The sequence below is a fragment of the Centruroides vittatus genome, unplaced genomic scaffold (genome assembly GCF_030686945.1).
Source record: "Centruroides vittatus isolate TY-2023 unplaced genomic scaffold, ASM3068694v2 contig_628, whole genome shotgun sequence".
Classification (NCBI taxonomy): Eukaryota; Metazoa; Arthropoda; class Arachnida; order Scorpiones; family Buthidae; genus Centruroides; species Centruroides vittatus.
This window is the reverse complement of record NW_027122385.1, coordinates 4539309-4555826: the sequence shown is the minus strand read 5'-3', so window position 1 is coordinate 4555826 and position 16518 is coordinate 4539309. Positions and strand designations below refer to the sequence as shown.

At 35.0% G+C, this 16518-nt stretch overlaps 1 protein-coding gene across 1 annotated transcript in view; it reads right to left on the bottom strand.

The window, feature by feature from the left end:
• The window catches only part of Paf-AHalpha (Platelet-activating factor acetylhydrolase alpha), a 45328-nt gene extending 36241 nt beyond the window's left edge, over positions 1 to 9087 (bottom strand). Inside the window, exon 1 of the mRNA XM_067275576.1 lies at positions 8873 to 9087. Within this exon, the coding sequence (XP_067131677.1) occupies positions 8873 to 8938 (66 nt within the window). The 5' untranslated portion in view covers positions 8939 to 9087. The remainder of the gene's footprint in view (positions 1 to 8872) is intronic.
• Between the last annotated feature and the right edge of the window lie 7431 nt (positions 9088 to 16518).

Here is a 16518-nt window from a genome sequence, read left to right as displayed (position 1 = left end):
ACAGTTTTTCCACAAAATATATCAAGATTACATAAAACTATAACTCTGGTAGACAGTAACAATACATCATTAACTTACAGACAGAGCACCTGGACACAACTCAACACAAACAACATAAATACCCATTAAGAAGTCATGAGCACAAAAGCCACTTCATAGTAAACATGCCTATGTCCTAGGTCAGAACTGTGTTGACAAAACTGCATCAAACTATTGGCAGACTAGGGGTTTCCTGTTTAAAGAGACTGAAGAGTTTTCATTTGCCATTCATGATCAGGTTACTAACAGTAAACACTAAAATCTACAGAAAATACATTCTGAAGGATACATCACTCACAAATGACTCTTGCAGAAAATGCCACATTCTGCCAGAAACAATACAATATACAATCTCTGGTTGCTAGCTCTTAGCACAAATAGACTATTTACATAAACATAATCAAATAGCAAACATGATTTACCATGAGCTTGCACACAAACTCAGATTACTAAACATCCAGGTATTATACTACAAATATATTCCATAAAAGTATTAGAAAATGATACCCACAAAATATACTAAGACAGAACCGTAATCACAGATAAGACAATTCATCACAATAAGCCTGACATCACATTCATTGATAAATGTAATAAGATTCTTCAATTTTTACTGATGGAACAGTGCCTAAAGATCACAAAGTAGTAGGTTTTTCATAGGCAAAATGCATTTTAATTCAGATAAAGCTGTAATTGTACCACAGAAACCTTTTACATGAGAAAGAAATCTCTCATGTTAAAGGTTTCTGTTAAGGCTTTCTCTTCATTCTCTGAAGTTTTTTATTTTGAAAAAGAGATTCCAGTTTCTTTTGTGTATCATGGCCAATGTCAATGCTTTTCAGAATGTCATTTGTCTGTTTCAAGTCTATGTCATACAACTTAAGATCTTTGTACAGTGGAACCTCAGTATACGTCTGCTTTAGAATACATCCAATTTGGAATATGTCCTGTTTGGACAAAACAAATTTTGCTTGGTATACGACTTTCGTTCGGTATACTACTTAATTCAATTATATGCACCAGCTATGAACAAGTAGCACTATCGGTGTACTAGACCAGACTAGACGTTCGCGGTGCCACGGTTTATAACTTTGTTAAATTTCTTCTGATTTTAATTTGTAAGTAAAATTTTATTATTTTTATTAATCATGAATTGCAAAAAGGCAAATGAAAAGCAATAGAGAACTAAAAAATGACTAGAATCACAATGGAACTGAAAAAAGAGATTGTTGAGAAATATGAAGGTGGCATGCATGTTCAAGATTTAACTGTTGCATACCGTATTCCGAGAATGGCAATATCAACAATCGTGAAAAATAGACATTATTAGTGATATTGAAGCCAAAGTTTTAAACGCAAAAACGTGTACGTCGAACGTTCAGTGCCGCTTTCCTGTAAGCCTAGAAGTTTGACAATGGCATTTGGAATGTCGAGCATGATTCCACTGACTTTCCAAACGCCATTCTCAAACTTCTAGGCTTACAGGAAAGCGGCACTAAACATCCAACGTACACATTTTCACGTTTAAAACTTTGGTCTCAACCTCGCTAATAAATCTGCTAATGTTGCGAAAGGGGTTTAATCAATTTGTAAACAGATTATTAGTATTAAGGAGAGTTTGATTTGATTTGATTTTGATTTGATTTGATTTGATTTTGATTTAATGATTTAAATAATATAACACAATATACTGTAATAACTTTAAAAATCTATGATAAAATTTATTTTGTTATTAATGTGCTCAAACAGTGTTTAAATTATTTTACAACCCCATTAATATATCATATCAAGAGGGGTTTTTTTACATGAGAACGGATTAATCATTTTTACATTACTTCTTATGGTAAAGGTTGGTTTGGTATACATCCTATTTGGTATAAGTCCAAACATCAGGAACAGATTAAGGTCGTATACCGAGGTTCCACTGTAATTGGGAATTATTTTCAGGTTCAAGAAACCTTCATATCAAGATAAGAATCAGAGATGACATTTCATCATATAAAATACAAGTAAGGAAAACCTCCTCTTGCATTAGCTTTATCATTTTAATAAATACTTGCATTACAAATTACAGAAAGCGCATCTCAACTTCTAGTGGAATCATTCTTCAAATAATGAACTGATGCAAAACTAGTGCCACAGCATATAAAAGTCATCAAGCTCGTGATAAAGATATGTTAATCTAGATTCCATCAAATAATAACTGTTTCCTAAGATATTAACATTTTTATTCCTTTTTTCAGCAAACCTTACAGATATAGAGAGATTTATATGTACGCTGTATGGCGGCTGTATAAAACTTCAAATGCTCATAACTTTTAAGTATGTACATGTTTCAAAGAATGTTTTTGATGTACAATCATTATAATTCAGTAAAAAACATGAGTTCCCATTTAAAGAAATGAAATTGACTCCATTTTCAATGATTGTAGTGCCATCTATGACAAAACCAATAGTGTTATCTTGTGGCTCCCTTGAAATCTAACATTTTTGTTTTAATGAATTTTTCTGTAGATGCATATTTTTCAAATTCTAGTAATTGATTAAAATGGAACCTTATATATCCCAATTTCTCTCACTGATTCTTTACTTATACAGTTAAAATGAAACATTCTCTATTGATATTTTACCTGATATAGCTGAAAAATAATTTTTATTTTTCAATATTATTTTATTGAATTGAAAAATATTTTAATTTATTGAGGACAGATTTCTACATCCAAGGGTTTCAGAATTTAGTAGTAAATATGCTAAAAAATATTGTTGAAAATACTTCTGTAACACTTGACATTAAACTGAAAACTTTGAATGTTAAATTTGACAAAACTTTGTTTCAACATTTGGATGATGCTTCAAAGTTTGAAATGTGCACACAGTAAAAAAGTACAAAGTGTAAGCACAATCTGTTGTGCATCCAAGTCATCCGTCACTCTCACTTTTGCATTATTAATATTTAAAGTTTATAAATGTCTTCCTCATAGACATTACAAATTTTTTTACTGTTTGCACAGCATTATATCCTTTCCGAAACTCATAAAGCTTAACATGCCTGATATACTTTTTATCCAAAAATATTTTAACTTATAACTTAACTTATAATTTTAACTTTTAAGTTTATTAAAATGGGTATTGGAGAGTCTGGAAATAGATTAATTCACTTTCCATTATTTCTAATGGAAAAAATGGATTCAGACTTTGAATGATTCAGAATTTGAATAGCCTCCTGGAAGGAATGAAATTCAAAGTACAAGGCATAAAATTATTTTTTACTAATTATTATTATTATTAAAATATTTGGCTTGAGTTTAATAAAACAAGAAAGATTAAATACGTTCTATGTTATGAATAAGAACATGTGTGAATAGGATTTATTCAGGCAGCACAGAAATAAATAGGCCAATGGCAGCACCTATGAATACGAAGATATTGGCACCAGTCAACTGGCCCTACCAACATCTCTTGACCCTGATTTTCCAAGTCCTGATGATCCATCCACTCCTTGGAGAGAATATGATTATTTTTTACTAATTATATTATTATTAAAATATTTGGCTTGAGTTTAATAAAAATTCAAGAATAAAATATTAGTTATATTTTTTCTGACTAATAATTAAGGTCCCGATTTTTGGGTGCTGCACCCACTCGGTTTTTGAATGGGGTAGAGTGTAAAAAGACAAACTATGTCAGTTTTAGTGCAGTAGGTTCACTCATTGCCAAATTGTTTAGCACCCAAAATGCAAACCTGTCCCAAAACAGTGAATAGCACCCAAACTATATATTTTGCACCCAGCTTCCCCCTTTTTTAGATTTTCAAACAATATTTTGACAATTATCTTTTTCTTTTTTTTGGTGGTGATTTTTATTCATTCACATGAGGGGGGAAAAAACAAATCCGTTAAACCAGACCACATATGCTGAAGAAAAAAATACAATAATGAGCTTACTCTCTTCTTTTATTGAGAGAAAAGGGGATAAAGCAAAATTTTCTGGACTAAACAACTAAGCCTTAGGGTTGTTTTAAGAATGTAAACAGATTCACTGAAAATCTGCAACATGTGTTTTCTTTTCTAAGAAAAGAACAATCTAGAAAATTCTATATTGAAGTCATCTTACCCTGTCTTGTGAGCGCAAGAGTTCCAATTTCCTTTGTTTGGTGTGGGCAACATTAGAAAACGACAAAATTATCCGCATCTAAATTGAACATTTTAGCAAATAAGTTTAAAGATGAAGATGTATGCACAGACAGAAAAGTTCTTCACTGTCCCATTTGCAATTAAGTGATTCTGGTTGATGTGAAACACAAAGAAACAAAAATCAGGTGACACGAGTTCAGAAAAGCATAGAGAAGGCAAACAGAAAAGGAGGATTTTCAAGCAGAAATTTATAGGGGCCTCATTTCAAAGAGGAAAAGAATCTGAGAAGGCTAATAATACAAAAAATACACTTACGTAAAACCAGATAACCGGAGTGATTAGTATTCGGGTCGCAAACATTTTCGTAGCCTCTTCTAGGCTCTTCTTCAGGCTACTGAAGAATAGCCTAGAAGACTTCAGAATACTAATCACTCCGGTTATCTGGTTTTACGTAAGTGTATTTTTTGATTGAATCACCGGTGTGTAAGGAAGATTAAGCTAATAATACATTTTATGCAGATTTAACAACAGCTCTTCTGCAGGCAAATATATCTTTATATAAGATAAATAATCCAGCCTTTACGTCATTCTCCAGAAATATATGGGAAAGCTTGTCCCCAATGAGAGCACTCTTAGAAAATACTACATTAAACCTGTTTATGATCAAACAACATCTAAAATCCTGGACCTTATCAGAGACAATGTTGTAGTATTTATACTGGATGAAACAATGGATTCCACAAAACAGTATGTACTGAATGTTCTCATTGCACCACTGATCAGATGCTATGCACAACCAATGTTCAAAAGGTACTAACTTGAAAATATGAAGTCAACTACAGTGTCCCAAGCTTTCAATGATGTTTGCGTAAAATTGTGGCCAAATGGTGTCCAGTACAAAAAAATTTGACTTGTCGTTACAGATCAAGCATCTTACATGTCAGCATTCTCAAATTTAAAGTGGATCTACAACAACCTAAAGCATGTGACTTGTCTTGCCCATGCCCTACATAGAGAATGTGAATATGTAGTATTCTGCAGCAAGAACTTTCAGAAAATTAATGCATTTATCAATGAACTTCCTCCTGGCGATTCTACAGCCATCAACAGTGTCAAGAAATTGGTTGCTGATCCAGTAGTTCACAGAGTTCTGCTCAATGCATTCATACAAGTTATTGGTGGATAAAATCAACATGCTGAAAAGACATGAAACCGAAATGCGGAATCAGTGGAATGTTGTAAGTCAGGCGCTTGATGCACTGGACAGTTTTGTCCTGGACAAACTCAGATCTAGTTTATCAAAAAATCCAGATTTGAAAAATATTTTGGATTGCAATTCCAAGTAAAAATGAAACATGCCCCCTTAGTCTCGGTCGACATAGAAAAATTTTTTCCTTATAAAAAGACATTCCATCCTCCAAACAAGAAAACTTCCTTTTAAGAACATTGAAATGGTTACTGTTGTAAATTACAATGCTTGTCTTTATGTATAAATTTCAATAAACAACTATGTAGTTTGTAAATATAATACTTCTTGTTGGTTGTTGTCTCAATAATACAGCATTTAAAAGTACCCAAACTAGTACCCAAAATGGGGGAAAAAGCACCCAAACAAGCACCAAATCCATTCTAAAAATGAGCCCAAAAGTAATTTTAAGCCTAATAATTTTACAAATAACAGTAAAATATTATGTTAAACTTACTCATCAACATTATTGCCAAATGCTGTAAAACTGACAATAAGCCAATACTAAATGCACCATAGCTATATATTATAGAAAACTACAACTTCTAAAGTATTACACAAACTGTAAAATCAAAGAATGAACAACATGATCTACAGCACAACAGTAAAGTCTAAAATATTAAAGAATGGTATTTTATAACAGAATTATGAATAATAAGCACCAAAGTATAACATATTATATGGAGTCCATATATCAATATTTAATCTAACTTAAATATTTGCTTAAACTTACTAAAAATATTTCCATTTTTATCATGTTTCTTGACAATTTTTCACCTTTTCACACTTGCTAACAGTACTACTCTTTTCCTACCAACTGTAACTTATTAGTAATTGGTTATAAAAAAAAAATGATTGTCTGAAATTGTCCTACCTTAATTATTTCAGATAATTGACACACTATTGCAGGGGTCAAACTACAGTGCTCAAAATCACCACTTGGCAATATCTTTATTAAAGTGGCAATAAAACTAGTCTTTATGCAGATTTAACAACAGCTCTATAGGCATGTTAGTATTACAAACTTTATTAGCATGTTAATATTACAAACTTCTGACTATTAATGATGTGTTTGTGTAGCCAAGTCTCACACTTGTACTTTCGACATTCAACATGAAATTGAATCATAAAGCACACTTCAGAAAAAACAGCAGAATGATGAGCTCCTGTGCAATGAGAATCCAATTCTCATCATGCTTGGGATGTCACTTCATGCTTTCCCATCTGAACTTGCTGTGTGATGTCATGACATCACACAGCAAGTTCAGATAGGAAAACAGAAAGTGACATTGAGAACCAAAGATAGTTTTCATGAAATGCTGTCCAGCATTTCCAGATTGGGACTTTTTTTATCAACTGGCAGGAACTTTGGAAAATTTTTTGGGGTGACATTTTTTTCACTTTGATCTCTTCAGTAGACTAAAGAATAAAATTTTTGACAAGACAGAACATGTGAAATACTGTTTAACAGTGCTTTCTTTAGTAGGAAACGATCTGAATCGCAACTGCACACCGTGGTGTATATGACAAAAAATGGACTCACTTGAACCTTTAACTGGCACATAATATGATTAATGTTAAAAATTATAAAATGTTTAACATTATTCATATTATGCACCAGTTAAAGGTTCAAGTGAGTCTATTTTTTGTCATAGGAGACAATCAATAGAATTCTCTAATAAAATCATTTTTGTTTTGTACGCTGTTTCAATTTTAAAAAAAATTAATTTTACTTGTATAAAATAATTTACATTATTATATAGTAAAAATCAAGACATTATTTTGTTTCTTTATTTTTTTTTGGAGTGCTGCAGTTTGTAGTGCTTATCACACTAGATAAAACCAGTATGTTCTGCCTTAAGATCACTGTTGTTTTTATAAGCACAAAGAGTATTTCATTTACGATTCCACATTGGTATTTTTTGTTTCCTCTAAATTTCAATTGAAAAAGCAAATTTCTACAGAAAGATCTTTTAAAAAATAAGTATAAAATTTACAAATAATACATGCTGTGATATACTTTGAAAAAATGAGAGGAAGTGTTAATTTTTGCTTCACAATATATATTACAAATTTTAATGCTTTTTCTTTTGCTACACATACTTCATGTATATAAAATTGTTATTTTTCTAAAAATAGTAGAATTTCTACACTGGAGTAATGTAAAATGCACATACCTATAAGCCTTTTACCGGTGTGTCTCGGAACAAAATATACAATAATTTATTGCATATTGAGACGCACACCATAGCACACCAGTAAAAGGCTTATAGGTATGTGCATGTTATTTTTTCTATAAAATTTTGTAGTCTACTACGAATTTTTCTTTTATATATAAATGTTTAAAGCATGTACATACACAATCTAAAATTGCATTGAAATAAACTTTAATTTTTGGCACTCATTTTCATCTGCTATTGCAGTATATCAAACATGATATAATATTCTCTTTTTCATCTATTTGTGACATACTTGGCATGTTAATATTACAAACTTCTGACTATTAATGATGTGTTTGTGTAGCCAAGTCTCACACTTGTACTTTCAAGTAGAGAGAATTACACATACACAACCAGGGCCGGATTTACATAAGGGCATTTGGGGCCTGTGCCCAGGGCCCCCACAAAATAGGGGCCCCACAAAACTAAAAAAAATTATGTTTAAACATAATTTACTTTCTATTACCGCGACAGCCTAGTGTGGCCTAATCATGAGGGCAACAGGCAGAGAAAACCAAACCCGGGAAAAAACCTATGAAACATCGGAAAATTTCGGGAAAAAATTTCACATAGGTATTTTTCAGTTAAATTAAAATAATTAGTTTTACACAATAAAATATATCTATGTTTACAATAACCTTATTTTAAAATGAAATTTACAACTTCCTAGTTCAAATCTAATTGAAAGTACAGTATTTGGTGTAAACTTTCTAAATCATCAAATTTGCCTACTCTTAAAGGGGGGACCCCCACCGAATTTGTGCCCAGGGCCCCTGGATTGGTAAATCCGGCCCTGTACACAACACACGAATACGGTAGGTTATGTATGTGTAATTCACAGAAGAAAACAGCTACATCAAAATCCTTTCGACGTAGCCGTCGTTTTGTTCTGCGTTATATACCTGAAGATGTCTGTTATAAATAGATGAAAACATCAGTAAATATTTCTTAGAGTTCATATATACATATAATCATGTATACTTAAATTAATTATAACTCAGTTTATTTATAAGAAATTGTAAAATTTATTTTTAAACTGAAAATAAAATAATGGAGACTGTTAAGTATGAAATCAATTTATTTAAGTTAGATAAGTATTATCAATTTCTCATCTAAAAATTGGTTTTTATCAGTTTGATATTCAATATAACAAAATTTATTAGAGATTTCAGTTAAATGTAAAAAAAGTTTTAGGATTAATTGAATGTTCAAAGCAAAAAGTTTTTCTTTCTCACCAAACACATCCACCAATCATCTCCATATTGGTCTTTCATTAAAGTTGGACTGGCTGCTGGATTCATTTTTAATGTTTTTAAATCTATATTTTTAAAGACTAAGTATTGCAACTCAAAGGATTACATAAAAATAGTTTTTTCCATGAATTAACTTGGACTTTTCCCCTTTTTTAGTCGAACTTTACTAGTAATTACAAAATCACCGCAAGCACCGGTCAGCGCTCCCTAGCGAGTAATTATATTTTTTGTAGTTTAAAAATTTTAATTTATATAAATTAAAAATTCGTTTGAATTTATTTTAAAATATTATTACAATAGTTTTGAAAAAAATGTAATTTTTATTTTGTCTTTTTCGTCTTTTTTTGCCCCATGGGCATTAAGAAAAATTTTCTCCCATGCCCATCGTGGGTTTGATCAGTCTATAATACAGACTGCTGGGTGATGAGTAAAGTCCGGATTTTGGGTGCCGCACCCACTCGATTTTTGAAAGAAGCAGAGTGTAAAAAGACAAACTAAATTGGTTTTAGTGCAGTAGGCCCACTCATTGCCAAATTGTTTAGCACCCAAATGTACCCAAAACACAAACCTGCCCCAAAACAGTGACTATTACCCAAACTATATATTTTGCACCCAGCTTTCCTCGTTTTTACATTTTCAAACAACATTTTGACAATTATCTCTTTTTTTGTGGTTTTTATTCATTCACTTGAGGAGGAAAAAACAAATTCGTTAAACCAGACCACGTATGCTGAGGAAAAAAATACGATAATTAGCTTACTCTCTTTTGTTGAAAGAAAAGGGAGTAAAGCGGGATGTTCTGGACTAAAGAATTAAGCCTTAGGGTTGTTCTAAGAATGTAAACAGATTCACTGAAAATCTGCAACATGTGTTTTCTTTTCTAAGAAAAGAACAATCTAGAAAATTCTATATTGAAGTCATCTTACCCTGTCTTGTGAGCACAATAGTTCCTCTAATTAAATAAAAATGAATAACCTGCCAAATGTTTGAAAGAAGTCATTTCATTGTGTCAGCATAAAGCAACATAAATCACAACACGGTTTCATTGGTATCAAAAGTTCCAATTTCCTTTGTTCGGTGTCGGCGACATTAGAAAATGGCAAAATTGTCCGCATCTAAATTGAACATTTTAGCAAATAAGTTTAAAGACGAAGACGTATGCACAGACGGAAAAGTTCTTTGCTGTTCCATTTGCGATTATGTGATTTCGGTTGATGTGAAACACCAAGAAACGAAAATCAGGCGACACACAAGTTTGGAAAAGCATAGAGAAGGCAAACAACAAAGTAGGAATTTCGATCATATATTTATAGGGGCACCTGGACGTTGTTGGAGATAATCCTGTAGTGTTTATACTGGAAGAAACAACGGATTCCACAAAACGGTACGCAGGGCCGTGCGGTAGGTTTTCTCAGTATGATGAAAGTGTTCGAAATGCTGCCCAAATATGTTATTTCTTTAAAATAACTTTCGACTGTGATTTTTTAACTGCACAAAATGTACGAATACTATTTTTATTTTGAAAATATAAACTACTATAAAATATTGATATCAACTATCAACTACAGTTTTCTCTTCTAACTTTAACTTTAGTAAATTCGTTAATTGGGGATGTGTAGTTTAGAGTGGCAGCCAATGTATATTTAATAGAAATTAATGATAGATTTCTAAGTTTTGTTTGGCTTATTGAACTTCGTACGTAATGTTTTATTAATCTTAATTTGGAAAAAACTTCTTTCCCCACTAGCTACAAAGAGAGTGTTAATAAAATTCTCAGAGCTACAACAGTATTTGAATACAAAGTAATTAAGTTGTTTTAGCACAAATTATTTAAAACAGCCAAAGATTTCATAGAATATGGTTGCATTCGAGATATATCACGTGATTCTTCTTGAAGATCATTTGCATTTATATCTGATTCATTTTCGACCGAAAATATTGACTGGAGACTGGTATAATAATTTTCTAGCCTTAAGGTTTAAAATGTCATATAAGAACTGAAAATTTTTGCTATGGATTTCCAGAAGCGTGTCTCCTGATATGTTCTTCCATAACTGGATCAAACTCAGAAAGCAATTCTACACATTTTAGCAAGTTTCCATTATTAGGCTGAAACAAGTGTTCAGTTGTTCCACGAAAAGCTAAGTATTGTCAGGCCAAGAGTCTAATTATTGACATAACTCTTTTTACAACTCCATTCCAATGCTGAATTTTTATATCCATAATTCGTTGATATTCAGCGTCAATAGTTTTTTCTGTTTTAATCGAATGGCCAATTCTTTCCATGCTCTAAAAGTATTTCTGTGATTTACAGACTTTTCGTGCATTGTGAGGGCACTTGGAAAATTTCCCCAGTCAGAATAGCCTTTTTTTGGGCCAGTCAATAATAGCAGACTAATTATCAAATAAAATACAACAATAGCAAAAACCAGCATCATTTGTAACAGAGTAAATCAACCAACTTCTCTCAACGACTTCATCATTGCTCAACACTTTCAAATAATGCGAGGGCGAAAATCTACGTCTTCCTTTATTAATAGGAAACTCGAATTCTTTAAGGATTATCTCAAATAACTCGGCTTTACTGTACTATTTTTGATGCGGTTTTTTTTTTGCGTTTATGCAGAAAATCGAACATATTTTCAGACCATGTAAAAATTCTCTAATTAATCTAGAAAGAAGGAGACCTAATTCTGCACCCGGTAAATACGGGTAAGATCGGCTATAATCTAATAATTTTAATCTTCGCTATTGTTTCATTTTGTTCGAGCAACACCGGGCTCATCTGCTAGTAAATAGATAACGAATATCTTTTTTTTTTTTTTTAACTCTTTCCGCCCTGTGAGCACTAAGAGGGCCTCTTTTAGAAGGCCCATTATGGGTTCGGCCAGGCCCACAATGGGGCGACCGGGTGGTGAGGGACGGGGCCCGACATATCCGAACGGACCACCCCCCGAAAAATTCCTGGGGATTATTCGACCCGTTCGGATTCGATCCCGGGTCTCCCAGAGCGGTAGGCTGCCAACTTGACCGCTCGGCCATCCGGCCGTCGATAACGAATATCTGTCGAATTGACAGCTAGCAGCCGTTTTGAGATTAATCCAATTGGTTGTGAAGTCACTGGGTGAGGCCTAAGAAGGTCCCAGAAATGTCTCGGTGGCCTTTACCAGCGGTTAATCCTAGCGGGAGTCAAAGTCCGTGGATTCTTTGGAGGTGTTCCCGGAGAAACACAGAATATTCGGGGAGGAACGGGCGGCGACGATAAACCTTTGTGGACGGCACTAAGGATAATCTCCCAGACTCTCGGCGACCTCTGTTCCGTCTTTCTTTTATATTTTCAAGTCACGTTGTCTCTTTTCGCCAATAGGTAATTTTTTGTTTTAGTTCCCCGTGACACATTTTGAGTTCCCTGGGAAAGGAAACGACTCCGGGGGAGAGAAATGCACTCATCATCCCGTAATAAAATGGAAATTTTTTTTTCTTTTAGATTTAAAAGATTTAAGTAAGAAAAACAAGATAAAAATGAATTTTCTTTTGAATATTTCGTCGAGTTCAATCTTTCACATATCTAAGAAGCCATGTACTGTATTCTGACACCGGTAGTGAATCGGTATCACAACTCGAGCGCGAACGGTCCCAAATGGAGAACTCGGGGTAAGCAGACGGAGAAGAAAAAAAAGAGAGACAAAGACTTGGAAGTAATTCACCCGAATTCAGTACTTATAGGAGAACAACTTAAAATTTATTTCACAAAAAAATGTCAACAGATACAGACAAAAACCATTAGTAGATAGATCTATCTAACCGCGCCTACCTTCACGAGAGAGAGAGTTCACAACTAATTCGCATGGAAATAAATACCTGTAGATAGCTGTTGATCCTTGAGGTAGAATCTTAAAGCTTCTCTCAACGGTAATCTTTTCCTTCTTTCAGGTAAGAGTGTCCTAACACACTGTAGATAAATTTCCTTGGTGAGAGAAGATGAAACAGTTCTGGGAGAAATGGGGAGCTGAGGCGGCAGAATCTTCTTTGACAATGTGAGAAAACGGCGGAAAAAAGACACGCAAAGACAACTTAAATTTTTTTGAAGACATGTATGGAACAGTTTCAACAACTAGATAAACAGACCCTATCGGGCCTCGGTCCCAATTGTGAGCTATACGAGTGTGTTTTCTGGCGATTTTTGAGCTATTTGCTCTGCTTTTCGTTGCTTTAACTCGTGTTCTCTGGGAAAGTGACTGTCTACCTCCAAGTGGTGAGGCCCGCAAGTACCGCAAGGGAAACCAAAGACAGGTTGCGTTTACTTTACGTTTGCCTATTCAGGCAAGTTTGCTGGGAGTGGTATGGCATTTGAGCCTCCACTTCCGGGGACACAAGTTGTGCTTCCCCGAAATGAAGAGGAGGATCTCACGCATGGGCGTGATGATAACTTCCCTAGCCTTGCCAGTCAGCAAGGTAAAGGGAAGAGTGCAGGAGTCATCACAGCTAATCAACTACAAGAAGAACTTCATCAATATCTTATTGCCAACAAGACATCGAAGATAGGATCCAGAGATCATATTACCCAGAGTATGGACAAGTTCAAGAAAATTATTGATTTATTGTCTGCGAAGGAGGATTTACTGCAGATGGTTACTAGTATAAAGGAACAACTGAATGAAATACAAGGTCAAGGACAAGGATTTCGAGGAAAAACTTTTGCTCAGGCAATTACTGGAGCGCCTTTGGTTAATAGAAGGCCTGTGGAATTCAGGGAGGTACTTATAGTGCAACCAATGCTAGGAGAGGAAGATGGTGATGCAGAACGCACAAAGAGGATTATAAAGGAGAACATTAAACCGGAAGTTTTGAGGATTGGTATTAAAGGTTTGCAGAAGTTACGGAATGGATCTGTTGCGGTTGAATTAGACAGTAAGGAAGATAAGTCAAAGTTGAAAGAGGCTGTAGAGGCCATTTCTGGTATGTCGGCAAAGGAACCCAAAAAGAAATTGCCTAAAGTAATAATTCATGCCGTTCCAAAGGAAATAGTGAAAGCCGAGTTATTTAAGTATGTTTTTGAACAGAATGAGGATATCTATAAGGAGTATGAAGAGTTGAAAAAATTTTCCCAGGATTTTGTGGTGAAGTTTGCTCTCGGAAACAGGAATAAACCGACTACTAGTTGGGTTGTGGATGTGACGCCCAGTTTAAGGAAAAAATTGATCAGGATTGGGAAGTTAAACGTTAATTGGGTCAGGTGCCCTGTGGATGATTTTGTTCCCGTTGTGCAGTGTTTTCACTGCTGCAAGATGGGTCATTTTGCTCGGGATTGCACTCAGGAAGATCCGGTTTGCAGTCAGTGTGGTCAAGGACATCGGTATAGAGATTGTCCAAACAGGAATACTATAAGGCTGTGTATAAACTGTAAAAATGAAAAACTAGGAGATACAAGGCATAATGCCCTGGATAAGAAATGTCCTATTGTTCAGAGGATAAAAGCGATAACTATTAGTAGAACTGATTATGGAGACGATAGCACTTGATATTATGCAGGAAATTACGGTGATGCAAATTAATCTTCAAAAGGCAGTTGCGGCCAACTCCGAACTGAATAAATGGATGGAACAGATAGATATTGCGATAATTCAGGAGCCGTATTTGGTCCATGGTTCCGTGGCCTGCCTAGGAAGGAGGTTACGTGTACTTCAAGAGAATGGTGGGCGACCACTAGCTGCAGTTGTTATTTCTAACAATGATATGGATGTTCTCTTTCATCAGGACTTAAGCAATTTTTGCTGCGTTTGCTGCGAGGTGCTAGTTTATGGTCAACGGATTATTGTTTGTAGTTTATATCGGCCATTTGGTGATTCGATTACTAGTACTTTGGAAAACATCGAGCGGATTGTGCGGAAGTTCCCAGGACATGCTATTATATTTTGTGGTGATTTTAATGTTCATTCCCCCAGTTGGGGTGGTACTGTGCAGGATCTGGAAGCTGATGATTTCGTTGACTTCTTGGCTGAGCAGGAGTTACATGTTATTAATGATCCATTATCTCCACCAACTTTTGTGGGTCCACGTGGACAAAGCTGGATCGATCTTACCATCAGTAATAATCAAGGACTTGCTTGGATAAAGGACTGGGAAGTAAGGGCAGATAGCTGCCTTAGTGATCATTCCCCTATTTCGTTTAACTTTCAACTCCCAAAGGTTTGTGAGAGGATTGTGAGTAGGAGGTTCGACATTAACAGGATTAACTGGTCAAGGTTCTTAACCAGGTGTACTAGGGATCTCCGTCCGTTGATTCAACGGAATTCCCCAACAAGGGAGGAAACTAAAGATAAGCAGGATATTGTTTTACAGAAGATTGATGATATTTGTGTGGATTGTATCCCGTTAAGGCATCCAGGGAGGCACCTTGTTCCATGGTGGAATAGTGATCTTACGAATATGAGAAGAAATAATAACAGGTTGAGGAGAAGGTTCCAAAGTTGCCAAAATTGTATTGAAAGGAACAGAAGGAAAAATGTCTACCTTCAGTTTGAGAGGCATTACAAGGCTAAGATTAAGGATTATAAGCAGGCTTCTTGGAGAACTTACTGTGAAGAAAATTCGGCTAACCCGTGGAATTTTATTTTCAAGATAAGTACTGGGAAGCTAAAGCCAAGGAATATTCCTACATCAATTCAAACTCCTTCTGGATACACCACTTCCATAGGTGATACTATGAGGTTTCTTCTTGATCACTTCTTCCCGTTGGATGATATACAGGGTGGACCAAAAAGAATATACGTATTTCAAACTGATATATTTAATAAACTGTAAGACATACAACTATGGAACTTGGGACACATATTTATGAAACTCTCTAGTTTAGATTACAGGTGTTCAATATGTCCTCTACTAGCGACACGAACAATATCACACCGATACTCAAATTCCTGCCATACTCGACTAAGCATGTCCGGTGTCACTGATATAATGGCAGTACGGATCCGATTCTTCAACTCATCGAGGTTCTGTGGTAGTAGAGGAACATAGACGGTGTCCTTGATGAAACCCCACAGGAAGAAATCACACGGCGTCAAATCCGGTGACCGTGGAGGCCAGCTGAAAAGTGCTAAATCGTCAGCTCCTTGACGTCCAATCCAACGGTTCGGAAGAGTTTCATTCAGAAACTGACGAACTTGACGATTCCAGTGAGGGGGTGCCCCGTCTTGTTGAAAAATGAGGTTGTCTTTGTTCAGCCTCGGAAACAACCAGTTTTGCAACATATGAAGAATACAAAAGCTTTTGTGCTGTGGCGTAGCCATTTTACAACAACTGTGAATACGTCATTGTAACCAAGCACAACTGACATCTGGGGGACATGGACACAAACTAGACAATGCACTCGTTCCTCCGATACCCGCAGCACACCGCTACTATCGATAGTTTACTAAATATATCAGTTTGAAATACGTATATTCTTTTTGGTCCACCCTGTATTGTCTGATCAAGATATTCATCGACAAATCAGACAGGAGGTGGGTGAATGCTACTTGGAGCGGGACGACCCTCCTTTCACTGCTGAGGAAATCAAGGAGTGTATGAGGAGAATTAAGGCCAATCGGGCCCCTGGTGAGGATGGCTTGGTCATTTAGATAGTT